General features: G+C 46.5%; 1 protein-coding gene and 1 long non-coding RNA gene across 3 annotated transcripts; both read right to left on the bottom strand.

Annotated features, from left to right (window-relative positions):
• Nucleotides 1-2,573: 2,573 nt before the first annotated feature.
• On the bottom strand, nt 2,574-4,462 carry LOC116228774 (uncharacterized). The gene is made up of 3 exons (XR_004166861.2): nt 4,379-4,462; nt 3,506-3,818; nt 2,574-3,146 (listed from the first exon to the last, which is right to left on the bottom strand). It is a non-coding gene; the product is annotated as an uncharacterized LOC116228774 (long non-coding RNA).
• Nucleotides 4,463-19,203: 14,741 nt separating this feature from the next.
• LOC116228775 (extracellular tyrosine-protein kinase PKDCC-like) lies at nt 19,204-26,996 on the bottom strand. 2 transcript variants are annotated; one of them, XM_031592876.2, is made up of 7 exons: nt 26,533-26,996; nt 26,334-26,456; nt 23,707-23,978; nt 22,723-22,802; nt 22,519-22,623; nt 21,521-21,697; nt 19,204-20,445 (listed from the first exon to the last, which is right to left on the bottom strand). In XM_031592876.2, exons 1-7 carry the CDS (start codon nt 26,992-26,994, stop codon nt 20,342-20,344), a joined length of 1,323 nt encoding a protein of 440 aa, XP_031448736.1. In that variant the 5' UTR covers nt 26,995-26,996; the 3' UTR covers nt 19,204-20,341. The 2 variants fall into 2 exon arrangements, 1 of the variants encoding a protein (XP_031448736.1); XR_016467349.1 differs by having other exon boundaries at nt 20,341-20,445; nt 21,521-21,680.
• Nucleotides 26,997-27,855: the final 859 nt, after the last annotated feature.

Below are 27,855 nucleotides of genomic sequence, written 5' to 3'. Positions count from 1 at the left end.
CACACTGCTCAGGCACAGCTCTTGCTGCAATCCCTGCTGCCCAGCTGTTTCACCAACCTGCTCTGCCACAAGAGATCTCAGAGCAGAGACTCTGCTCCTCTCATGGCTCCTTTCCATTTTCCTGCTCCCTGCTATTTATTACTCAGTGGTGCTCGGGGCAGGAATGCAGACCCAGCAGGCTAAGTTTAGTTCGTGGCTCTGCCAGAGATTTCTTCCCTGACACTAAACAAGAGATTAAATTTCTCTGTGCCTCAGTTTCCCTCTGTAAGCCATAGATAGCAAAGTTTCCCTTTGTAATCCATCCTAGTTCAGCTTTATGATGCTTGTTTTTGCTCTGTGTATTATTGGAGTTCCTGCCCCCACTGAGCTCTCAGCTACTTCTGTATTTAGTACTTCCATGTGTTTCCATCAAGGGTCTTATTACAGTTTTGATATGGAGTACAAAATACCGACCAGAGTTGAAGTAAAATTCTTCCCAGTATTCTTTTCTAGTTTGTATGGATTTCCACTTGAATGGTAATTCTCTCACAAATTAATCTGGGATTGTTTTCACAGTTCTGGAAGCAATGTGGGCACAGAAAGCATACCACAGAATCACAGAACTGTAAGGTTTGGAAGGGACCTCGGGAGGTCTTTGAGTACAGCCCCTCTGCCAAAGCAGGTTCCCTACATTAGGTTGCAGTCACACTGCAAGCACACATCTGATATGCCACCTACCATCACACCTTGCTCTTGTTGCACACACCATCCCTTCCCTGCCCCTGCCAGCCCTGCTGACCACCTCTTCCAAGCTGTGTTGCCACCGAGTACATTTGGTTGTGTTTTTCCCAAGGCAAATCTCATTGTGTCATTTTCTGCCCGTGTTTCTAATCTCACTGCTTCCCTTTATGCTGTCTTTTCACATCCTAACCAGCAGGTACAAACCTATTTTATTATCATCATCTAGGAAAGTCATTAGCATTTTATTCCCTTCTGCATCTCAGCAATAAAGATGCCAGCTAAGACAGGTCTGATGAGGATGGCAAGGAGGAAGAGCAAACTTCTGTGAGAATTACATCTGTGTTACAGCTCTTCCTGCAGGACCCTTTGGAAAAATCTGCTTTTGTAGATGTAACCAGAACAGTACCCATCAGTGCTGTGGGACTGAGATGTCAGGAGTCTTTTCTTGCAACAAGAAAAGAAAGACTTATGTATGAGCTGAAGACTGGGTACAATGTTGTCTCTTTAAAAATATTATCCAGCAACACATTACAAAGCAAACCTCTTCTATCACATCCATATTTCATCTGCACCTCAGAACTGTAATTAATGGCACAAGAGGCTTCATGTGACAAGCTGTCCTCAGGGCAGACTTTTTATCTACATCAACAGCGCTCTCCATTATGGTTTCTCTTGGCAGAATTTTTCTTTTGGTGCTCCCTCACAGAGAGCAGAGATGTGATCCACATTCTTCTCTCTGTGGATGAAAACTTCCCTTAGATACAATAAGACTAAAGAGAGCAGTTTCTCAAGGATGGAAGAAGATGCACAAGGACATACATGAGGTGAGGGGAAGAGAAAACCCACTTGCAAAGCCTGCCTGCTAGGTGAAGCAAGCACTAATTCAGACTAAATATGATCTAAATTAAATGCCATGCAGCACCAGCAACCCAAAGGCAGACGATCCGATTTCACTGAAGTTATGCCAGGACTGAATTTGACCCTCAGCATTATGTGGTATCTACATTTATGGCCAGGAAATCTGAAATACACATGTACACCCTAACACAGGTGCCCTAGTTGTGGCTGGTGCTCCAAAACACTCAGCTGCTCCTCAGCATCCCTGGTGAATATTTTGGGTGGTTATCTACCTCCATCTTCAGGAAAAGGTTACTGTGGCTTTCTGAAAACGTGAGGAGTGATAAAGTTGTTGTGCTCACATAGCAAGTGCTGGGGGGAACTATACTTTTTCTAACCAATTCAAAGGCAAAAATAATGACAAAAGAAATGCTAACCTTCATGCAAGGTCTGTTTGATGTAACAAGTAGCATGTGCTGAACCCATCCCAAGGCAAATCGACCCATAGCAGGATGGAGCTGCACAGAAATTAACCCCAAGAAGAACCAGAGTGCAATGAACCGCAGGATCCCAAGGACTTCTAGACACCAGATTACAGATCTTAGGCTAATAGCCTAAGGGTCAACACTCACAGCTTGGTCTCATACAGTCTCCTCAGCACTTTGAATACTCAAAAGTAGAGTTTGGTGTTGTTGGGTGCTTTTCTTTTTTTGGCTGCATTTGCTCAGCATTGAATTATTTCTTCTGGAATGTGACAAAAGCTAACACTTCTAGTTCTTCTTATTCTTTATTGGGATTACTGATAAGTCAGATGTGGGGTGGTTCTACAAGTTTAGTTAGTTAGATGTGGTTTAATAAAACCCAAATCTGGGTTTTTGTTTGGCTCTTCTAGATTACATCTGGATTTAATTTGGTGGGTCTTTTTTGGGTTTTTTGTTTTGTTTTGTTTTTTTTTTTTGTTTTGTTTTTTTTGTTTGTTTGTTTGTTTTGTTTTTTTAAAATCTTCCAAGCAAAGATTTCATTCCTTTGGGTAATTTATCTCCAGTTTGTCATCCATTACCTACACCTCTCTCGCAATTCTGCAAAATACTGTCTCATTCCTATACCTCTATTTTTAGAAATAGTCCTTATATGAAAAGCATAGTTAATTTATTGACATTGAATGCTGCAGAACTGGCAATACACAAGAAAAAGGTGACATATTAAACCTTGAAATTCATGGACTCCTACGGATACCTGATGTTTCCAAAAATATTTCCCAAACCTGCACTAACACAGATGGTGAGGTGTCACAGGTTGTTGGATTAGTGATGAACAATACATAAAGGAGACAAGCATCAGTATTGCACATGGCCTCATTGGATGCCTCCTGCATCCACATTTGTCCGTCCTGGAGGATATCCTCACCACCAGTGCCAATAGAAGGATCTGCTCTTCTGATGGACGTCAGCAGTGGTGCTGGTGACAGGACTCAGCTCTCCCAAATCTCTCCATATGGCCATCGGGTTCCTCTCCTCTCTAATCTCACATCGCTGCACTCGCATAACCTTCAGCATGTGCCACCACTTGTTTGTGCTGTGCCTCCCTATCTGAGAAAGAAAAAAAGCAATGCCGATGTGATTGAAGATAATGAGCTGCTGATTAGCACTGGAGAACACAACAGAAAACATTTCATTTAAATTGCCTTTCTTGTTGAGTTAATTAAAATAAAACAAAGCTTCTCAGCTTCATTATAGTGCCTGCTTGGCTCAAAGCAGCGCGGCTAAACAGGTTGGCAATTAATATTTGTGTCGCCTTCCACCTGCTATTAGCATAACAACAGAGACTAACAGCACCTTTCCGACTGGATTCTCGGTGATTCAGTGCTGCCGGACTACTGACATCCTCCTGTCAGCACCCACACGAGCTGTGGGCGATGTCTGCCTACCACTCACCCTCGTGCACTTACATTCTGCTTTCTGTAGTGCTCCCATATCTCCCATCTGCCCAATGAGGCCGGTTTAGGAGACCGTAAAAGCTTTGGCTGGAGCATTAGGGAGATTTCTGACCACAGCCCGATGGCTGATAAGGTTTGAAGTCAGTCGAAGCATCAGGAAGGCCATAAAGACGTGAGTGACGCTCACGGTTTTCGGACGCCGCCTTTCGCTGTGTATGCAGTTACTACTACCGCCTCTAAACCCTGCTGGTATCTGTGACTGCCCTCTCCTGGACAACAATGGCATTGCCTTCGTGTGTATTTTTTCCCCACCAGAACGTTAGACCTACAGAAAATTAATATTTCCTTATTAATTTAGAGTTATATATGTATATTACATACATACGATATACATTATAATTTATACACTTTGTATATCACATACATAAGCATAAATACGTATAGCCAAGAGCACAAATACTTGAATTTTCTGCCATTCTTAATACCTGGTTCTATGCACCTCTTCACACAGTGACTCATAAACACACATTCTTTCTCTGTTCACCAATATTATCAGTTTTTTTTTTTTTAATTACTACTGTCATTTTTTAATCAGCTGCAGGTCCAGCCCCAATCTAAGCAACATTCCTTCTCTCACCTACAGATCAATCATAACAATGACAGAATCAAGTGAAAAGGAAAGACACTCATAGGCCTTTGCAAATTGCCATCTATTTTCTAGCAATTTCATCACAAAGTCAGAAATAGAATTTGACTACGTACAATTAAGAAATCACAGTTAAAAGAGTGGCACAGTTAGGATGGTATTTTACAGGTTTGTAGTTGAAAAGATTATCGTGATGGAAAATCGTGATGGAAAAAGACAATCAAAAATGAAATGCTCACCCATATCCTAGGCTCACAATAGAAAACACCAAAAGGAGAGATCTCCAGAAAAAGAACCTTCCCTAGGTAGCAGTCAGCCCTTAAATGGGATCTAGGACCCTTCCAGTCACACAGCTGAATTGCCTTCACCTGTGCTCCCACGGCTGACCCATCCTTGCCTCAGGTGATCAATCAGTGCTTCAGGCCCTGACTCAGCAGTTCCCATACAGACTGTGGTGAACTAAGTAATTGGTACAGGTGTTTTTAACATAACAAAGAAACAAAATGTTTTCATAAATGTTAATGAGTCAAAAATATGCTAATTTCCAATAAAATTCACAATTGGAGATCCATTGCATCATAGCCAGGCAATAACAGACCACCAAGAACAGCAAAGCTTTGTGTTGTTGTTTCTAAGCAGCATTTTTGTTGGTACGGATTTGAGCTCTACTTCTGGGCAGCTCAAAAAGCTCCCATTTGAAAATCAGATCACAATGTCTGGCCGAGGTCTGATTGCCCTGCATGAAAATGTCTGCCTTTGCTAATTGGTCTCCAGTGTGGGACAGACGATGTGTAGTTAATCATTCAAGAAGCTTGTTAGGCTCACACCATATTCATTGTTACATTTGCTGTTCTCTTATGTGCTTGAAAATGCTCTCCTCAGTACAGACTCTCCTCAATAATAGCGGGGAAGTAATAAAACTAATCAAATTCATTATCCCTCTTCTACCTTGGTATTCCTCCATTAATTTTGATGGCCTCATTCGATATATGCAGGAGTACAGAAATTCCAGCCACTGGCTTTGCTGTTTGTGGAAATGGACTTCAACCCAAAAAGATCAGACAAGCATCTGTGGGCAAATTTGACCATTTCAAAATTTTTTAAGAGGAATAACTCAATTTTTTTTTTAGGCATTTTGCTGAAAAGGCAGCCTAAAGCAGACAGAACTGCTTCAACAGACATGCAGAATACTAGAAAACATTGAATCCAGTGAGAGTTAGTGGTGTGGCTGTGCCTTAGGTTTATGCCTGGCTATAAAACAAAAAATAGCATTAATACTGCAGTCTCCTGCAAGGACAAATTTGTGAGGAGATACAGGGATGCTGTGATGCTCTGACCATTCATTTTCCCCACTAAGAGTGGTGGGGATGCTGCAAGCCATAGAATGAGAGAGTAGGAGAAGCCCTTCTCCATGTGCCCACCAGCACAGCAGGTAGAGCCAGGCAATATCCTTGGTGTGGGCTGATGGTGCTGACAGTAGGGAGATGGAAAGAGGCAGGGCACCATGCTCTTGTGTGGAGACAGTCATTAAAATGATAGTGTTCCGCTGTACATGTGAGAGCTGCTCTGCAAAGAAACACTGGAGTGAGATGGGCACAGAGCACTTACCCACACTCTGGGCAATATCATTAGAATGGAAAAAAAAATTGAACAACAGGTAGGAATGCACAGCAAGAGCAAAATGTGAGAGCAGACAGATGTCAGCTCCATTAGCTCATTAAGGGTGGAGATGTTGGCATGCTGGGAAATTATTGTCCACTTTATGTCTCGATATTGGAAAGAAATTTACTAAAAGAGCCAAGGCAGTTTGAACACTTGAGCTGCTTAATTATGCCTTTTAAAGTTGTCTTTGAAGCCACAGAGCAAAGGATGAATGAAATACACTCTGAAGCTCCTTATTAGTCATTCCTTTCTCTGATGGCAATAATTACGTTGTTCTACATTGGAACGAGTGTTCCTAGTGAATCCCCATACTCCTCAATAACACTTGCAGCAGGGCAAGCTGTGATAATGATGCAAGTAATTAGAGCTGGGCCTGCAGGATACGAGAGCCACCGAGGTCAGCTGCAAACGTCCCTCCTGGGCAGAGCATCACAGGCTCATCTCCAGAGGTTTAGGCCAGGTGTGAAATCCTTAGGATCTGGGGAAATTGAGAGCAAATGGTTTGACTGCTGCTCATCATGCAGACTCCAAGGGAATTTCCTTCCTTATAGCTGGCCATGTGCAGAATGCTAAATGAAATCTTTTCATGCAACCTGTAGGAAAGACTATTACCATTCTTCAGTCTATATTCCTGTGCAATGTGCTGCTTGACCTGTAACAGACACAGTATCAATTGTCCTGACTCTGTTAAACCTTAAAATCCACCCACTAATGGCCTACAGCAAACAAGCAACAACAAACGAGCAACCCATAAAATGACAGTGATGTCTGAGCAGCACTTTTCTGCCACTGATGCTACATCTGGCATTGGCAGAGCAAGACTGCACCGAAGCCACATCCCGCAGAGCACCTGCACATGGCAGCAGCACGGCAGATTGCAGTGGGATTTTCTCTGGCAGCACCTGACACAGGCATGAATAATAAAGGCCCTCGTTAATCATTTACAGAATTGCTGTTCCTGTGGATTCATCAGGATTAAAGACTCTTGCTGAAGATTTCCCATCGCATGAAGCACTTGGGTTTTGTGCTTGCTGACGGCAAAGAGTGAGGGCTGACGTTGTGAAGCCTTCCTACATCCCATCCAGCACAGGCTGGCCTTGAGTCTGACAGAACTCAAATGGCAGAAGAAAGACTGAAAGGGGAGTAAAGAAAAGCAAAACCCACATCTCAGAACAGAACTCTCCCTCCATAACCCCACCCCTCTTCAGCCCCAGATGAGCGCAATGTTTGGCTCTGTCTTTGCTCTTGCAGCCCTGCCTGCACCGGCCAAGCACGGCCACAGGAGGGGACCGCTGCAGCGGCTTTCCCCAGCCCGCACGGCGCGGACTGAGCCGGGAGCCCTGGGGTGGGCAGAGCCACGCCGGGGTCAGCTTGAATGTGATGTGCCCAGAGCCCAGAATGGACACAGAACCGAATAATGTAATCGTGTGTGAACGACTGGAATAAATGCGGGCACGTCACCGCTATTATTCAAAGCAAGAGAACTGTGTGTAATCACATCAGCTGTGAGCATCATACATAGCATGAGACAGTTAGCAAGTTATATGCTTCGGATACCCAAACATACAGCAAAGTCAATCACAGCATCAAGATCTCTCTGTGTTTGAGATTATGCATGCAGGACTGGGGAAGGGAAAACACGCTGTGATTTCATGCTCCTGGAGTGTTCCTCTCGACAAGACTCCTTCCCGTAGTGTCTAAAAAAATGTCCTTGCTAATGTAAATAAAAACCATAGAATCACTCAAAACCTTAAAGATCATCAAGTCCAATCACAACCTAACCATACTATCTAAAATACTTGTCTTGTATTTTATTTTATTTTATTTGTGGGGGTATCTATCTGAAAGATGCTTGTTTTCCATCTGCAGATCTTCACCTATAGCTCCAGCTCAGGCGCAGTGCCTGCTCTGCATCTCACTGCATGGTTATGCACACATGTAGCCTGCACAAAGGTTGGGAACCACTGCTTTGAGGCAAATCTTGGGCTGGGTTGGAAGCTTGCTGAAGTCAACATGACTCCCACTGTGATTTTATCAGGCCTATCATTAATTCCCTAATGAAGACAGCCATTTATCTTTATTAGACGGACTCTTCAGTGGATTGATTTAATCTAGAAAACTTATCCATGACAAATTTTCAGAACCCCATGCGCTCCTGGCTCTGTGAGGAGCCCAGCCTCGTCCTCTGCCAAACATGCTCTGCTTCCCAAGGAGCTAATCAGCCGGCCCATCTCTTCTCAATCAATAAGCATTTATTCTAATTGAAACCAACATCGACTGGATACCGACCAGGAATGTGAAACCGGCCATGGTTAATGTGCATGAGCTGGAGAGCAGGAGGCGACATGACTGTCAATGGGAGCGCTAGCAGGGACATGCCACCCGGCTCTCTGTCACTCTCCAAATGCCCTATTTACGGCTCTCACCAGGGAGCTCTCTGTCTCGCTTTGATGATGAATTAATTTCCTCTGATGGATAAACCTCACAGTCCCCCATTGCAACACCTTACAGAATGCATTGCCTAACGAGAATGGCTCATTAACATATAAATCATGATGTATTTCTTTTTGGCACCACCGGCAAAACAGTGGGCTTAGCGCTCCCCCCTCATTTCACTTTTTCCCTAGAGGGAGAACTTTCATTGATTGCTTAATGGAAGGCGGAAAGAGTGAAATCACTTAATTGTGTGACTCCTCTGATGTGCTACTGCTTAGACTTTAAGTAAGCATTCGAGTTCCCCCGTGTGTTCATTGTCTCTGTGTTTTATTGCTGAGTTAAGGTATGAGGCTTCTCTATCATAACCTGTTATGACAACAGTTGTTCAGGTGTTACTTCACCAAGTGTCAGGGTCTGCTGAATACCCTGCCTGCCATGTGGATAAAGCCTAAATTAACAATGAAGGTGCCAGACCAGGAATCTGTCAGATCTGTACAGTCTTTTGCAGAAAGAGCTGCTTGCATCATGCTGCAGGGGATGTGCTCTATCTGCAGAGATAAAAGCCAGCCCCAGGCCAGGAGCTGAGCAGCCCTTACCAGCACTGCCCTGTGCTACAGTTCATAAACCCTTTATATATTCCACCTGGGAAACACTAGCAAAACACCCTCAGGCACTGAGTGCATTGTGTTTAGCTCTGCTATAAGCTGGGTGGGTGATAGTAGGTGGCTGACATGCTCTTTGGGACTCAGTTTTTCAATCTGAGCAGATCAGATTAGCTGAACTAATAATTTTTCAGCATTTCACTCACTCTGCCTATGAAAGAAAGAGCTACAAACTCCCTCCATTTCTCCTTGACTGGACTGCACAGCAATTCTGGCTTTTCAAGCTGGCTGTCACAGGCAGCTGTATCTGCTGAGCCTGACTTGGATATGAGGACAGGAAGCACCACACTGTCTGTTGAATGGGACGAGGCCTATCTTGGTGAGGGATGCACACTGCAGCTCCACCTCACCTTTCAATGGAATGCAAAACACAGCCTCCAGCCTCCAGCATGCACGAGCCAGCTCACCCTCACTCCAACCTTCTGTTTACCACCCGTTTGCTATGTTGTGCAGGATTTAAAGCATGGATACATTCTTATTCCTTGTTTTGTGTTTACCTGAGTGAGATGGGTATCACTTTAATTAAACCAGCTTCAAGTCAGTTTAGCACTTTTCTCCTTGTGCAGCTCCATCCAGCTCCGTGTGGGGCTGCAGAGGCGCAGGGTGAGCCCTGCAGCATGGGGCAGCCAGCCCTGCCAGGAGGAGGGCTGGGAAATTCCAGCTGCTGTTCCTGGAAGCCATCCTAAAAGTTTTCCCTTGTTAACTCAAAGGAAGCACTAGAACTGTTTCAGTGCAACTGAAGACAACTCTGGTGCCATGACTGCAAGGCAATCCTGCTATAAGATGTGGAGAGGTTGTTTGCAAGACAAGTTCTTCTTAAACCCCTATGCTTATTTGCACTACATGCATTGCCAACACCCATTTTCAGTTTTACAGCTTTTCTGAGGTGCTGTTCACATATGAGCCAGGTGATCCAGCTGTCCTTTCATTTTTCTTTCATTTTCTAGAAAATGCCAAAAGGACCCAGAGATGTGCCTGTTTAAACCTCTGAATATTTCCTTAACAATTTTTAGCTGTTAACATGAAGCATTGCTGCAGAATACCTCCTACTGACTCATGGGAGGGAAAAGTTCATCCCCAGTATGAGGATGGGTGATCAAAATGATTTACATTCATCTCGCATTTAAAATGTACTTTGTGTCACACAAACCCAAACTGTAAATGTCTTGCAAGGAAATTAAATCCATTGTGAGGGGCTTTGAGCACTCCGGTTCTCCAGGCACTTCAGCAGGGGTCTCAGCTTTCAGAAGAAGTCTCATGGTGACAAAAATCTGCCCATGGGGACAAACTTGCACTCAAGCCACCTGATGCGAAGCCATCATGGAGCTGCATGGAGCAGAGCTGACTGGAGGGTGATTGATATGTGATGAGCAAAGCTGGGACAGTTGGAGGCTACTGGCATTAATGTTTGCAGGGTGTGTGGGAATGGGTCTGTGCCATTGTTCAGCAACCGATCCAGAAAACATCCCTCTGCTGAGCACCAGCCTGCCTAGTCTGAAATCATCACAACTGCTCACTTTAAACACAAAACACCCAAGTCAATCATAGACAGGAAAGTAAAATGCCAGACTGCTGAGCACACAGAGAGCATACTGCTGCTCTGTCCTGAGCATCCTGCACAGCGGGGAAGAGCATCCCTGCTTCTGCTTCTCTCAGGGCAAGCAGATTGTTGTTATCAGCAACCTGGTCCCAAGTGATTACAGAAAAGATGTGTGTGATCCCTTATAGCTGGGGTCACGCACTTCTACCACCCCAACCTTCCTCACTGTGCCACAGAATACAAGTTACTGCATCTGCAGAATCCCTTTTTCCAGTATTCCATCTATTCTGGGTTTTGTGAGGCTGAGAATTTTACCAGTAGTTTCCTGAAGAGCACAAGCTGTAATTACACACCAGTGAAGTATCTCTATCTGGGTGCTTCACCCAGCGTGCTTTCCCTGCCCTGCAGCACTCTCGATACAGTGCGCATCTGCCCGTGCAGGGAGGCAGCTCAGGGAACCAAGCTGGCACAGGCTCTGCTGCACTACTATAGAGCAGGAAAAACAGACACTGAAGTCCATGCATCGTAAGGAGACGGTAGGCTAAAATTGGATGTGTTTTCTGAAATCACTTGTAGAAAAGAGCTGGCATGTACATTCAAGTTCAAGTCCTGTAGAACACAGTTTATAAGCAGTTTGAATTGCAGGAACCTCAGCTAAGGACCCAGACACTGACAGAGAGTCAGAGTCCAATTTTTTAGTGAACATGCATCAGCAAAAGACTGCACAGGAGAAGTGTTCTTTTCTGCAGCTCCCTGGTCCCCAGCGACATTCTGACTGCTGCCTAGCACTCCTGACCACGCTCACACAGTCACAGACTCCATACGAGGGAGCTCACTTGTCTTAAAATGTTTTTCAGGTCAGTTTCTGGCTGCCTGCAGATCTGGCTGTCCATGAAGCAGCATGGCTCCTGGTGCTGGTGTAAGACTAGCAGTGGGAAAACTTTTCCAGAAGTATGGATTTGCATTTGCTTAAGGCAACCTCCCCATCACTGCTTGTTTGCCACTCATCCTCAGTAGCCTCTTCCTCCCTTGGCACATCTCCAACCAGGTAATACTTGCTCATGCACATATTTTCATTTTTTTGATCAGAAAGTTTTCTGTGATGTTAGTGGTTGTTCTGTGGTTTTAGTGGGTAAAACTAGGTATCAGAAGCTCAAGGTGCAGATGATGCACATAGGGATGGAGATCGTGAACCTCTTGCAGTAGTGAGCCACTGCTTTGGCTTGGCAAAGTCAGAGCCGGGCACTCCTGTTTGTTCTCACTCTGATTTAATAATTTGCTTTCTTTCCTGCACTTTGCTGATAAACGTGGAGGTGTTTACTCCCCAAACCGCACTTTAAGTATAATCACATGTATTTTTCCTAACCTGTGAACCAGTTCGTTTTACAGATGGTGGCCCAAGAACACAGCTATATGGCTGGAGTGCAGATAAATGGTGAGTGATAGCTGGGTCAAGATGCAAATCTATTGATAACATTTGACTTTGAGGGAGCTGCTTGGGGAGTAGATGCTCTCAGCAGCCCCGGTATTCTGTTTGCAGTGCCTTGGGAGCCTGCCCTGAGCCAGCAGCAAGCGGGAGCATGCTGGCTGCTGGGCAGCTCCTTCCCATCCCTGGGGAGAGGACCGGCCCATCTTCAAATGCAAACAAATGCCAGGAATGGAAAACAGAGAATTATTAAAATATATGTATTCCTGCCATTCCCTGCATGTGATTAATCCTTTTTTTCCTCTACCAGAGAATATATTAGTGAGAATGGGCTCATAATACAGAGGCATCTGGCTGAGACTTTAAAGAGCAGCATGCTTATGTATTATTAATGCTTTAGAAAAAGCAGACTTTCGTGGCCTGACTGTATGCATTGGATCAGTCTGGAATGTCCTTTATAGGATAATTAACACTGATATCTGGCCCATTTTCCTTATCTTTTGCAATAGAGCAATCTCCAGAATAAGGAATGTTTGTTTTGTCAAATGGTGAAAGAGACTGTGATTTGAAACAGCTTTTAATGAGTAGTTTGTGGAGAAGGCTACTTTACTCTTAAAAGGGAGAACATGATCTGGGAAACAGCACGAAGCGAGCATAATGGGGAAAATGCAAATCTCAACCTTAGCAAACCTGTAATCATAAAACAGTTCTTCAGGGATCCTTGGTTATTTAAGAGCAGTGCTACAGCAGTGCTGCAGTCTGCTACTTAAACAAGAAACATTTGAGGGGAACACAGAATTACAGTGGGGCTTCCTAAGGCATAGCTTTGGCACAGACATGCTGCATTTCTTTACTGGTTTACTTCTTGACAAATGTAATATGACATAAGGGGGCTAGAAGCCCAAAGCCAGTGCAGCAGGGGCAAGGGGGCTGCACAGGTAAGAGACATAATAATCAGGCTTGTTTTCCATCTTTGTCTCACATAGATCTATACGTTGGAAGGTGGTTCAATCAGAGAGAAACTGGAGAAGGCCTTAATCTTGGGCAGACAGAGCCACATCCGTGCCTGCTTCTTTTCAAAGGACAAAGTGGCTCCATGAGTATCTAGCTCGTAAATCAGGAGGTGAGGAGACAGCCCGGCTCCTGACATGGAGCTCAACAGAAGGACAGAGTCACATTTCCAGCGGCAAAAGAAGCACACTTCATATCCCTATCAGTACTCACGGCTGAGCACTGACACGAGACTCCTTGAGTAGGATTCATTTCACGTCTGGTCACCCTGGGCTGCTTTTATAATCAATTGTCCCTTTGAGGATGCCGTTTATTCTGTGCAGGAGCAGATATCCCACGGCAATCAAATGGATCACCCTGCTGGCCACCCAGCAGGCCAGGAGCTCAGCTTCATGGCAGACGTGGCTGGGAACAGCTCCATCTCCCAGCACATTTGTGTGGAACAGGGCCATGAAACAGCAGTGCCTCGAGGGCCTGCTGCATCTCAGCCCCAGGGCATGGTGCAGCTCCAGGCAGAGCCCCAGGGCTGGAGAGGCTGCAGACAGGCACAAGACACAGCCGTGGCTGAGGGAAGCGTGAGGCCAACACTCAAGCGTGCGGGATTCACACCCGATGTGTGAGCTCTGACAGGTCTGTCACTTTGCAGTGCCAGGCTCCGTCCCCCTGTGAATACAGATCACAAAAGGATGGATGCTGCCAGACTGCTTGGCCTCGCTTTAGCTGCAGCAGCAATGAAACCAAGCTAGGAAAATGGCAGTGCTGGAGTGAGGAATCCCAGCTCTCCATTTTGCCCACGGGACTGTGGCTCTCTCCCAGACACACGAGGCCATCTGGCTTTCTCCAGATTTTTCCATTTCCAAAGGAAAGGAGAAGCCCAGCAGTCTGTTTTCACCATGCCTTCAGCACTAGTCAGCACCTCTCTGTGTGGGAAGGTCAGAACACCCTGAGATTTGATCCCCTCTCACCTGGTGGGGTGACCCTGCTGGCACACTCCCTGCTCTCTTTCCCCCAGACTGGGGAAGGAGAGAAGCCCACCTTGGCAAATGCTTTGTTATAAAAACAATGAATTCAAGAGCACGTGCAGCTTGTGGTTGAAAAGAAACCATCTGATCAGCAGAACTTTTCTCCCTCAGCTTGTAAGGGCAGATTCAGTCTCAAGGCCAAGCTGCCATGTGGTTATAAAATAGAAGCAGGCCTCGTAAGAACCGATCTAACTTTCTTCAATTGTCTTTGCATCTTTAATCATGTTCACCACTTAAAACGCAGCAGAGCTGGCAGCTGATAATTAGGCTGAGCCTGCAGCAGCATGGCTGGTGGCCAGATCACATGCCTCCTTTCATCTGCATATTTATGCATTTAAGGGAGAGGAAAACTTTCATAACGTTTTAATAACTAGGTTCTTCTGCATCCATAAATCCACTCCTCCAGGCTTAGCCTACACTCTTTCTGATCTTAAATAAGTGGAAGAGGGTGGGGTGCTCTGTTTGTTCTCCCTATTCTTTTCCTGTGCATGAACGTGCAAAGCTGATCCTCTCAAGTTCAGTCCTCCGTAGGATGGGAGGTCAGGTAAGGTAAAGCTGCACTTCTAAGGATGCAGGTAACGCTTTGATTTGGTTCCTGGCATGGGAAAAATTCCTCTTTCCTAAGGTGGCTCATCTACAGCCTGACAGGACTGAAGCTGTTCAGCCAGGCAGTGGCTCCAAACAAAAATTCCATTATAAAAATAGTTGTCCTTAAAAGAGAACAGAGCCTACAGTACATTTTGGCCAGCGTGCTTCTTAGCCGTTTTTCCATCAGACACAGCAGTAGGACAGACTTTGGGTCACAAGGTGTTGGAAGGTAGGGAGTCAGTCCCAATGTGTGAGTGCTGCCTCAGGGCAGACAGTGAGGGGTGGGCAGCTGCCTCAGCACGGGCAGCCCTAGTGCTTTGGGGCTGGGACCAGGGGCACACATCCTCACCTCCGCTGCCCATGGGTGGCAGCTCCCTTGACAGCCTGGTGACATCCTGCAGGACCTTGCAGTGAGGCATTGCAGACCATCCTTTCTCCCCCTCGCACTTCACACACACAGTGCTTTTCCATTAGCACTGAGTGATGGGCTCCACAGGTGGGAAAGCAAAGGAGGTGAGGATGAGAGACTAACCCTTGTGATCCAGCACTATCTTAGCAAGATGAAGGAAGCACCGCTAAAGTAACATATCACTGATTTCTTTCAAACATAAAGCACCCAGTTTAAATATAAACAAATAAATAATAAGAACGATTGGATTAAGTGCTGTTATTAAACATTAATAATTTTTCTTCTTTTTGAAGGGTTTTGAATGGGTTGATTGTTGGACTAGATGATCTCAGATGTCATAGAATCATAGAATCATAGAATGGCCTGGATTGAAAAAGACCACAGTGATCATCTAGTTTCAACCCCCCTGCTATGTGCAGGGTCACCAACCACCAGACCAGGCTGCCCAGAGCCACATCCAGCCTGGCCTTGAATGCTTCCAGGAATGGGGCATCCACAACCTCCTTGGGTCTTTTCCAACCTTAACAATCCTATGATTCTACATAAGATTCCCTGGGTGGAAATAGAACACTTTGCTACTTCATAAATGTTTCAGTGGAAGCTTTAACTGTCATTGCCATATAGCAAGTGAACAAACATTCAATTGCAATTAGGCCATGCATCATTTCTGGAGCACATCCCGAGCTGATCTTTAGCAGTACTGGGAAAAATTTTGGGTTTGACACTGCTCTAGACTAAGAGTGGAACGAGACTGGTGCAACTGCTTTGATTCGGAGGTAATGTCCATTATCCCAGTCACATAGCAGTAGTTTTTCTAGACAAAGTGAAATAGTCAACCAATGAAAATGCAAACCATGACATTGACTTCAGTGAGAGGAACAATGAATTGTTTCTCATGTTTTGAAAGAATCAGAAGAAACAAACAAAAGCAAGATTAATTAGGAGCAGGAGTTCATGACTCCCTCTCCAAATGAGAAGGGAACCACACTGAACAGAACACAGCAGCTAGTTATCTGAAGTAATTTTGGCATTTTCCATCTGAGCAATCAGAAAATTTTCTTTGCAACCAAGTATCCCCAAGACATTCATAAAACACTTTTCTGGCTACCCAACGTGATGATTAACTTGTGTCCCCAGGTTTCATTATCAAGCTTTTAATCTCAGCCTGAACTCTCTGATCTGTCATCTGAAGCAGGGAGGGAATATGCAGTGGGGGTTTTTTTCCCAGCAGAGACAAACAAACCGCTTGCTAAAGACACTATGTGGGAAATCTAACTTACAGATACAAGAATGTGGAAATTTGGTTGTTCATTTTGTAGCTCTAGGAGTAGCTGATGTTTTAATTCATTTTCAGGATGGATCTCATATTTCCAATTACTGTAAGTAGGGCAACAAATTTCATCTGAGAAGTTCAATAGAAAATTCCACTGTTTCTGATGAGATTTGAGAATAAATGTTTGTAAACATAACACAGTTTAGGAATTTGCCTTTTCTTAAGCCTTGCCTAAGCTTGGATTGGGAAGGTGCGATGCACCATGTCAACAATCCAGTGTAGTTAAGCACCATGTTTTTAATGCACAGTTTTAACCCAAGTTTTTTACAGGGTGTTATTACTACATTGTTTGGAACTTTCTAATCTAGAAATCATCTATGATCAATGAAAAGACAGGCTGAAAATCAAAGCAGGCTGATCTTAAGGTGCCACCAGATTGTGTCCTGCTCCACGCAGGACATGCTGTCATGCATGGCTCAGCTGCAAGTTTTAGAGTTTGCAGGGACATGCATGGATGCTAGAGATATGCCAGGAGTGAGGAGTACATGAGCTGGGAGCAGATGGAGAGTAAAGGCAGAGAGTGGAGGGTAAATAGCAGCATGGAGAAACCTGAGTGTACAGCAGTTCAGTTACAGGGTTTTGGTGGGGGAGATGAGGATGGTATTATGACCACTGGGAATCAGAGAGGACAAGGCATTGTGTGGTGGGTGCAGTGCAGGGACATGATGCCCAGAAAGGCCAAGTATTTCTTAAAAAGCTACAAGCACCTCTGTCTCTAAAGCTAAGTGGAGAAGTCCCCCACAGAACATCTTCAGAAAGCATAGTGGCAGAACACAGGTATTACTCTGGGTGTTACCAGAAGCCTGGATGATGCACCAGGATTTGTTCTTTCTTTATTCAGTTCTATCCCCTCAATCCACACCTCAGCTCATGCAGTCACCAGTCATGTGTGCAAACAGACTTAACGTAAGTCATACAGCATCTGTTGATATTTATTAAACTGTGGCTTCTGTTTGAGGAGGACATGGTATTATCCCTTGTGGATGTGGCTCTATATCTGTTATTACAATATGGATTTAATTAAGAACACTCAAGTATGTGTTTCCAAAATATGATATTACTTTTATCTGTGGTGGCAACACTTTCATAACCATTTTCTCTTAATAGCAGCATCCTTTGGGAAGATGTGATAGACACATTTAGGTAAATATTATTCCTCCAGCACACGTGGTTTCCATTGCAATTGGTTCCCTGCTGTTTCCTTCTAAGCACTTTTCTCTTTTACACATGCCACGATGCTAGCTGAAATACTGATCAGCGACAGCAGAGACAAATTGACTCCAGCAACGGTGAGTTCTAAGGGCAACAAATGTCTACATCTCAGTTTTGCATGTATCGTAGCTACTAAGAGATTTTAGGCATGCACTGAAACTTTCACTGGAACTGAAAGCTTAAAGCTGCTCAAGGGAGCAGAAGATGGGTTTTATGGACATTGAAACTGGCACTGCCATTGGATAAGGTTTTGTAGCAGAAAATAACAACAATAAGCTGGGAAGAAGCAAGTTGGAAGCCACTTTTTTCCACTGACTGTGCTTCTTCAAATGTATGTCCAACTGTAGCTGCTGATGCAGAAGGGTGATAACACAGAAATGGACACAACTGTGTACCCAAGCCTTGACCAGAAAATACTTATCTTTACTACTGCCCATTCATTTTACTGGAGCAAAGGACAAATAACATAGCACAGTCATAGGCATTACACTGCTGAAGACACGAAGGAAGGTGGAAGCAGCCAACCAGTGGGACATATGGGAGGAGACAGCCTTTTAACATGGGCAGATAGTGATAAATTGAAAGAGGAGAGATTTAGATCAGATGTTAGTAGGAAATGTTTCACTTTGAGTATGGTGAGGCCCTGGCACTGCTGCCCAGAGAGCTGTGGGTGCTCCATCCCTGGAGGTACCCAAGGCCAGGTTGAATGGGGCCCCAGGCAGACTGAGCTGGTGGGAGGCAGCCTTACAGCAGGGCATTGGAACTGAATGTGTTTTAAGGTCCCTTCCAACCCAAGCCATTCAGTGATTTTAGGAACCACCTCATCCCATGCATTTAAGCAGGATAGGGAATGCATTAAGAAGTGTGCAGGTTCCAGTGATGCATCACTCGTTTGAAGGGGCTAAACTACATTCCCCACAAATGTCAGCCACTGTGGCAAGAGCAGATGGAGCAACTGGGATTCTGTGGAGCTCAAGCTCTCTTTCTATTAGTTGCTTATTATTAAGCACTGTGGGCTGGAAACATTAGAGAAGATAAAATTATGCCCATCTCTAGATTCTGATGCTTGCAGGTGTTATGCTGGGATCTGCATTTATGCAAAGCACCCCGTAACACCCTGCACCATCTGCTGCCAGGCTGTCCTGACTCTGATTTGCAGGAAATTATACAATCAAAATCTCATGGAAAAACATGCAACAAGGAATACAAGATGACTAAAATACTCAATGCTCCCAGAACCAGAACTTTTTACCAGGAGAAATATTGAGGCCAGGAAGACCTTCCCAGCACAAACTGGAATCACTGCAACTTATGTATGTTCACATCCCCTGTTTCTTCCTCTTGGAAGTGACCCCATGCTGGCACTTACCTTTACTTTGGGGAACACACTTCTGATTTGTATTTCCTCATATTGAGAGAGAGAGAATAAACTCTCATTAAACCTTGATAATGTGAAGCACCACAAAGGAGATAACCGAAGCCATGCTTGGTGAGTGAAAGCAAAACAACAGAGGACCCCTAGCAGGACTATCCCTCCACCTTCCCCAGAGTCCACCATCATGCCCATTTTAAAAGCCTGTGCAAAGCCTGCAGCAATAGGATAATCACAGTAAGAAGAGCTTTCTTGTCATGCTAATAGAAATTCTCATTAATTGATATCACTACCAGAGTCCCTGAGCCTCAATTCAAGCAGCAGGGGTTACACAGCATGAGAAAGGCCCCATTGCTGCAAGTATTAATGAGCTGAATGGTTAACACCTGCCTCAGGAAATCCAGGACCAGCTCACAATAAATACAGCAGAACCCAGGCAAGAGCTTGGTGTAGGCTGGGAGGAAAACTCAACTCCACATCACAGGGATGCTGCAGCACAGCTCTCCTGTACCAGGCTAGGAACCTTCCCCTGTAACAGGGGGAGCTCAGCAGAGAATTGGGCTTTTTCTCAGCATGCTGGAAAAGAAAAGGGCAGTGCCTGCAGGCAGCCCAGGGAGGAGCATGTGCAGGTGTGTGCTCACAGGTTGTCCTCAGGAATGGGTAACGATGCTGGGAGAGCTGAAGGTGGAAAACGCTTGCATTTGGTTGCATTAAAACACAGGCGATTACAAAAGAAAAACTATTCACAGCACGCTTAGAATAAACACAGTCATTCTTTACCATACAGAGTAACACTTTGTACATAAATAATTTGAATGTCTCGCTCTTTCATGGAAAGTAACAGAAAAACCTTCAAGGTTGATACATGGGAGCTGGTATTGCAAATCACACCTGGTCAAACCCAAATCCTGCATCCAAGCATCCTGACACTGGGCTCCAGAGCTGACCTCTGCACCATCTCCCTTCTCTGACCCAAAGGAGCTGAACCATGACCCTCCTTCAGAAGGCCATCCCCAGCTTCAACCTCTGGATACAGATCCCAACCTGCACCCCCTCACCGAGGTCCAAGCCCTTCCACCTGCAGTGGTGTGAAACCTTGTTGGTAGCTGCGGGAGGAGCCGCTGCATTCTCCAGCGTGTGTTATTTCTAAGTTATTTGGAGTCTGCTGAGCAAACTGGGCTTACTCCAGCCAGGTCCCTGCAGCTATTGCTATTTCTTGGCTGACAAGCTGACTACTGAAGCAACAAGGCTAGGTATTGCAGAGCCTGGCCACATTTGACTAAAACTGGGATTGTTTATGCAGAACAGCAGTGTGGGAACAGCTAAGCAAGCTAGCGGGGCTGCGAGGAAGAAGCATTCTGCAACAAGAAATTGGAGCTTTGATCAAGCAGACAGCAGCATTTGACTCAATCTGAGCTGGCGGGGAGATCACAACCCGAGCAAAATAAAGCGTGTTATTCCTTTCAGGAGATGAACTTCTCCCCAATAATCTGTTCCTCCCAGAATTGTTTTATGTGATCTCATTGTCTTTAAAGTCTTCTCCCTAAGGAAGCTGATCGTTTAATATAGACCACAGCAGTAGTATCCGGTATTAAATCAGTTGGGCTGCTCTGAAATGAGGCGAGTGGGCGTCCTGGAAAGAAAATATAGGCACAAGTTTAACAGAAGAGATTGGTTCACCTCAACCCAACTCTATTTATCCCAAAAGACACAGAAACACAGCTCTCCTGGACAGGGTCACACCACCCTGCTGTAGATGGGCTTCGTGCTCTCAGAGCCCATTGTTAGCCTGAAAGTGGTTGTGGGAGACTGATGTTGCAGCAGTGCAGTGCTCTTATTTTGGTATTAGCCATATATCAATTGCACGCAGACCCATGAAAAAGCAGCATTTTTGGCTTTGTTGTGAGCCAGCAAGACATGATTCTTCAGCTCCAACACTGAAAACACTCATTTATCTCATTTAGCGTCTTATTTTAAGCTTAATAATTTAGCCCAGGACTGAAGTGTCAGCTAAATGAGGTAATTTATAATAATTCTGAAAACATGCTAGCAATAAAAGGCTGTAATCAGAGCTAATTACAGGGATACTTTTGAAATCCACTGGTTTGGGGCTTTAGTTTTGATAAAGGGGATAACAACTTGTAAGCCTTGAGCCTTTTAATTACAACAATAGTAACCACCTACTTTCGCACAGCTTCTTTCATCTCAGAAAAACCAGCAGCTTTCTGCAAACTACATATACCGCAGGAACTACTTAGCATAATACCAAAATGAAGCCATCTCTGTATGAAGTAAGTAACTGTTCAACAATAAACCTATGCAAAAAAGCTTAGAGGGAAGAGCCTAGAGAAGGAAGATAGAATTTCTCATCTCTTCACAAACAGGCTGCCCACAGAAGCTGTGGGTGATCCATCCCTAGCCAGGTTGGATGGGACCTTGGGCAGCCTGGTCTGGTGGGCAGCAACCAGACCACGGCAGGGAGTTGAAACTAAATGGGCTTTAAGGTCTCTTCCATCCCAAGCCATTCTATGATTCTATGAAACACTCTAGACATCCTCAGTTGCCCATCGCAGAAGACTTCTGATCTCTTCAATAAGATAGGCAGCTTTTATACACACCCAGCAAAACAGAGCACTACGGAGGAGGACAGCAAACAAGGCAACGTGGCACCATATGGCAAGATGACTCCAAGCCCATCCCCAGCTCACCTGTCCATGTTCTCTGCTGGGTGATGATGAAACTCTGACACTGTGGCTGGGAGCTACAAATGGCAGCGGCCTCCTCGGGGCTGTGGACAGACAGCAGGCAGCCCAGGTGGCTGTAGGAAGGCCAGCACTTGTAGGCTTCTGCTTCCTCCGTCCGGAAGCCCTGCAGGGAGATGTAATCTGGGAACACAAAGATGGCATGTGGGGAAACGCCAGGTGCACCTTCAGAGACTACTTGTAAAATGAACTTAGTATTTTGCACTTGGATGAAACTCTAAAAGGAAACGGGATAGTGACAGATTGACCCAACAAACCCAAGCAGACCATGTTAAGGCTATTGTTGAGTTGATTAAGTGTCTTTCCCCACCTTTATGCACAGCTAGGATGGTGACCATTTTGATACACAGGGAGTCAGTTGCTATGCCAAAAGGTAGGTGGCACAGGAAAATGTTGGGGTTTCCTGTTAAAGTTGCTTGCTCTTCAGTGCACATGAATGGATATCTTTGTTCATAACTGAAAATTCCACACACACTAAAGGATTTCCATTCTGAAGGCACCTTCACTCCTCCAAAATTCAGGTGCGGCACTGAGTGACACGGTTTAGTGGGCGTGGTGGTGATGGCTGGACCAGGTGATCTTATTGGCCTTTTCCAACCATAATGATTCTATGATCATGTCAAGGGGATACTAAGGAAGACGTAAACCATGGCAACCACTGGACTTTTGAAGCCTTCCACTAGGGAGAATAATTAGCCACCTTGTCTGTATTATATTTACTTTGCAAAACAATGCAACCATGCACAAGACACACACAACACAAGACAGCTCAAATGAGGGGTAAAAAATATAAACTTTCAGTCCTTCATTCTACTCCCAAGTGACCACAGTACCTGAATGTACAGGAGATCAGAATTGGACCAGTCTCCAAGTTCCTCACTCACTCAGTAAGGCAAGCATCCCTAACATTCCGTATGTCAGGTAAAGCACTCAAATTCCCATACCTTTTAAAAGAAGAGGTCTTTTCTGTAAATAGAGCCCAGACTTGTACAGATGTAAAACCTTTTCAAAAGCTCTCAGGGTTTCATTTATTCCATATCGTAAGTTACCTGCATTGAAAGAAAAGATGATAATAACAAGTAATTATATGACATGCCATCTAGAGTCTTCTAATAAAGAAAGCTTAGTTTACAAATACGAGATGGTACCTGTTGCGTTCAGAATATCACTCAAAAAGGGCTGCAAAGCTGGTGGTGCAGAGTGTGGCAGAAGATAGGTGAAAAAATACCTGCAAAAATCCCAAAGACTGATTAGAACACAGCAGCTTACCTTCCCCTGCGATTGTCTACTTTTCCTGTGACTCAATTATCCATAGTCAGCTCTGGTCTTTCAGTTATGTCTGAACACTTCAGATGGTTCTTGTGAGCTGGTCTGAATCACAGAACATCCCAAGTTGGATGGACCCATAAGGGTCACTGAGTCCAGCTCCATCTGACAGCTTGGTCCTTGCAGTGTGTTTTTCGTGCACACTGCTTGAAGTCTGGTTTGTAAAGGCTCCAGCAATGCAGCTTTCCCTCATTTCCCAAGTTGACTTTCGTGTAATGGATTTCCCATTGCAATATAATAAGTTATAAAAATAATAATAAAGACCTCTAAAAAGGAAGGCTCATGCAAGACCTTTCCATTGCCCTGAAGGGACAGGGTATTCTTGTTAACCCTGGAAAACCAAGTGAGAGTGACTCAGCAGCCTGTAGCAAGTCTCAGCCCACTGCCCATGGTGATCCCACAGCTTCCTACCATTTCATAGAGACCCACAGCCCAACGTAGAGGTGAATCAGCCTGTTCCCAGCCGCAGCGGGCCAGAGCTGGTGCACTCTGGCAGATAACCTGAGCTGCTTTTGGCAAACATAGCCCTCAGGCTTCCAAATGCCACGGCTTTCAGGAGGACTTGTTTGGCAAACGAGTTTACAGGTGCAGCCTTTGGGGCAAGTTCCTGGAGGGCGTTGGAAAAGGGCAGCAGAAGAAAGGAGCCTGCTTCCCCACCAGGCAACAGCCCAACCATTTTCCTGCCTTATAAGGAAAATAAGTTTGCTTCAAAGCCATCCTTAGCTACCGTCTAACAAAGCTGAGGGGGAAGCACGCGTGGAAGAAGAGCATGTGGCACTGCGTGAGCTCACACCACCTGCACATACCGATACGCGTTGAAGAGGTTCCTCTTCTCATTTATTCCTTCACACTTCCCAGCCGAAGAGCACTGGAGAGGAAAGCTTTTTGTGGGGAAGTCAAGAGTGCAGTCATTATCCTCCTCACACGACAGCTCCTCGGTGCTGGCATCATCCATGTCTGTCACTTTGACGTTCCCATCCACCATAACAAACTGCCTCGGCTGGAAGTCCAAGAGGACTATTGAGCCTAGAGGGGAGTGTGCCAAGTAGAACAGCAGCTCCACAAGGCCCAGGCAAATCTGAGAAAGGGAAGATGAATATGCATGGGAAAAACAGATGAAAAACAGCTATTAAATTGCAAGTAGAACAAAGGGGAGGGCATTTGATGAAATTAAAGGCAAAAAGGCACACAGTACTTAAAAGATAATTATATGTATGCTACAAAATTTATTATCAACATTGCCATGGGATTCGACTGCAGTAAGAAGTTGAGCAGCATTTTTTGCCAATGTGTGTATACAAAGAGAGATGTTTGCAGTTAGAGGAACTGGAGGAGAGAGCTGCGAGGAAAACAATAGCAGCCCTCACGTTCCAGGAGCTGTATTGATTTGCCAGCTGAAATCAGAAGGGTTTTTCCCCACTCTGGCATAGAATTAATGCATACCCCTCCCTTCCCCCATGCTGCTCCATACAGACCGAGGCCCCACAGTCATTAATACCAGATTCACACTCTGCTGCATCGATCAGCAGCACGAATTTGGGCACACAATCATGCTTCTGAAGAAGCAACCAAAGCATGCAATGTCTTTCTTGCCAGCTTTTTGCTTTTATGGCAACTTTCTGGCAGCAAGGGAAGCTCAGACAATACCTGATCCAGTGTAATGCTTGCTGAACAATATTTGGACAAATCAGAACTAGAAGTGCATTCACACCAAAGCAGCCCTCAGGTTGAGCACCGCAGCATGTGCCCCTCCATGCCATGAGCCCCACATCAGGAGCTGTGTCACCACCACACATGCATGGGAAAGACAAGCTCCCCTCTCGCCTCAGGTAGCAATCTAGGCTTGGAACATTCACAGCTCCTCTGGAGCTCATTAGAGGGGAAATCCCATCCTTTCAGATGCTTTCATTAGGAAACAGGACCAGACAGTACCAGTCTACCTTATGTATTATTGTCTTCATCAGTCAAAAGATTGCTACAAACTTAATACAAGCTCACCAAATCTTAATGCCACTCCTTTCAGTAGCTAAAGGCACCCTGCTTTACATAACTTTATAAAGTGCTTTTCAGAGCTGGAGGTATTTGATCTTTCCTCCCTTGGATATTTAGCAGTGGAAGTGTTTGTGCAGCTGGTACTGACATGGGGCTTTTGCAGTCACTGACCATTTATACTCCTGGAAAGCTACCAGGATAGAAGGGGATGGATTCTCTAAGCAGGGTCTGTTGTGACAGGACAAGGGAAAATGGTTTCAAACTAAAAGACCAGAGATTTACACTGGATATAAGGAAAGTCTTTTTACACTGGGGGTGGTGAGGCACTGGAACAGGTTGCCCAGAGAGGCGGTGGATGCTTTGTCCCTGGAGACATTCAAAGTCAGGCTGGATGTGGCTCTGCTGGAGCTGTGGGTGTCCCTGTCCAGTGCAGGGGATTGGACTGGATGGCCTTTAAGGATTTCTTCCAACTCAAATGATTCTGAGATTCTTTTGGAACCTCACCACCAGCCAGCCCAGTACAGAGGGTTTCTGGTTCTACAAGAGATCAATACTTTTAAGAAGACTAAGTGCAGAAAAGCCAAGAAGCAGCCAGCATAAACCTGCCTGTAGGCTGACATGGAACTCCACGGGTCAAGAGATGTGACTCTGGAAGCTTTGATGCTATTTTAGCTTGGTCAGTGAAGCAAGCAGAGAAAACCCAGCTCTTTGTCTCACTTCTGTGGTTAAGGATGCCACACTCCTCACTGTATGGCAAGGCTCCTTCCCAACACTGCTTGCCACAGGCAGGCAGGGGTTTTGTTTGAGGAGTTTTGCTGTGTTTTTCTCTTGCTCCAAATATTTCTTACTGACATCAAGGTGCGCACACTTCTACCTGATGCTTCCTTTCCTCTCAGGAAGCAAACAAGCAGCAGTGAACCCCCAGCAGACACCTTGAGGCACTCTGTAAAGCAACCATAGTCCAACCAAGCTTCTGGGGAGCTGAAGAGCTTCTGCATCACACTCAGAACTGAGGCAGAGCTCACGGACAGGGATGCACTCCTATGGCATAAAGGAAGGAGTGCTCAGCAGTGCTCATGTCCTGGCAGTACCTGAAGATTCTGCTCAGAACACAGAGGGCTTGCAGCAAGCCACGGTCTTGCTGTGAAACCCCTCTATAGAGTGGGACAACACAGAGGGAGAGCCAGAAATACAGAATAGGATGCTGACACTACTCAGCGTTTCGGACCCAGCGAGATGCTTTACAGAAGAGACACAGCAAACTCCAGGCTGGGGCAGCTGCCATGCCCTTTCAAAGGGCTGAAAGCAGGATGAGCGGAGATCTGTCGGCATGAGCGGCTTGACAGCCCCGCCCGCCCAGCGGCCATCGGGCGCTTCTCACATTTACTCGGTCCGAGCTCTGAAATCCCACCGACGCCCCCGCCGCGTTCTGTTTTCTTACTTTGAATCTCTCCTCCCAGGGGGTCTGCAGAAGCTGGATCATCTCCAGCGGGGCTCCCAGCTCCAGCACGGCCGTGACCCCGGCTTCGGGCTCCCCGCCGCCGTCGTAGCACTGCCCGTGCAGCTGCAGAGAGGAGCGGCCGTCAGCGAACCCGTCCCGCCCGGCAGCCGGCACCCCCGGCCCCTCCGTACCTCCGTACCTGCACGATGCCGGGATGCCGCAGGCGCCGCAGCAGCGTCACCTCCTTCAGCAGTTTGTACGCGGCCAGACGGCGGCAGCCGGCGGGCGCCCCGTACCGCTGCTCGCACTGCCGCACCTCCCGGCCCGCTCCGTGCACCGACTTCAGCGCCACGGCCCCGCCGCCCGCCAGCGCCGCCCGCACCACCACCTTGGTGAAGCCGGAGCCCAGCACCGGCGCCGCGCCCGCCGCCCTCCGCACGTCCCCGCAGCGCAGCCCGCCCTCCGCCGCAGCCCCGCCCGCCGCCAGCCGCCGCAGATCCCGCCGCCGCTGCCGCAGCTCCTCCAGCAAACCCGGCGGCAGCTCCGAGCCCGCCCGCAGCGCCTGCGGCGGCGGCAGCAACAGCAGCAGCAGCGCCAGCGCCGACAGCGCCAGCAACGCCGCGCTCAGCGCCGCGCCCCGCCGCCGCCCGCCTGCCTCCATGGGAGCGGAGCCGCGCTGTGCCGCGCTCCGCCGCGCCGGGAGCCGAGCGGCGCTGAGGGGCGGGGCGGGCAGGGCGAGGCCGGGAGTGGCGGGCGGGCGGGCGGCGCCCAGGGCGGCCCCGGCACCTGCGGGTGTCGCGGAGCGAGGTCGTCTCCCAGAAGGGCAGAGCTGCGGAGGGCGGCGCAGCCGCGCAGCGCCGTGCCCGCCGGGTTAGCTGTAGGGAGCGGGTGAGTTTCAGGTCTGAATGCCATCCCTCCTGCCGATGGTACCGCAGTGCGCGGCTCGGAGAGGTAAAGCTTAAGCAGTAAGAATTGAGATACAAGTATCCGGACAGGTTTATAATAAAAGCAGGTATCGGCTGTCTCTTCTTAGGATAAAGTCAACAGCACAATGCTGGCTAAAGCGTGAGTTTGTAACTGTTTGCAAGACAAATGGAAATTAAAAAAAAGCCGCTCTCCACCCAGAGCAGCCGATCCAGGGACAAAGCACGGTGCTGGATTGTAGGGATCAGTGGTGACACACACACAGCTCAGCACCGCGTTTGTGATGTGAAGAAGAGAGCTCTCTTGTGTCGCTGAGTTTGCACGAAGGAAGCAGGACAGGGTGGGATGGGATGGGTTGTGATAGGATGGGATGTCGGGAGATGCCATGGGATAGGATGAGGTGGAATGGCACGGGATGGGATGGATTGGAACGGGATGGCACGAGATGCAACACGATCCAATGTGATGCACTGCCTGGCATGTGATGCTGTGGGATGGGATGGGATGTGAAGGGATGCAGTGGAATGGGATGGGGTGAGATGGTACGGCATGGGATCCTATGGAATGAGATATGATGCCATGCAATGGAATGAGAAGG

The sequence above is a fragment of the Phasianus colchicus genome, chromosome 5, assembly GCF_987193195.1.
Source record: "Phasianus colchicus chromosome 5, bPhaCol1.hap1.1, whole genome shotgun sequence".
Classification (NCBI taxonomy): domain Eukaryota; kingdom Metazoa; phylum Chordata; class Aves; order Galliformes; family Phasianidae; genus Phasianus; species Phasianus colchicus.
Note: the sequence above shows the minus strand (reverse complement) of the source record. Positions and strands in the feature narration are given on the sequence as shown.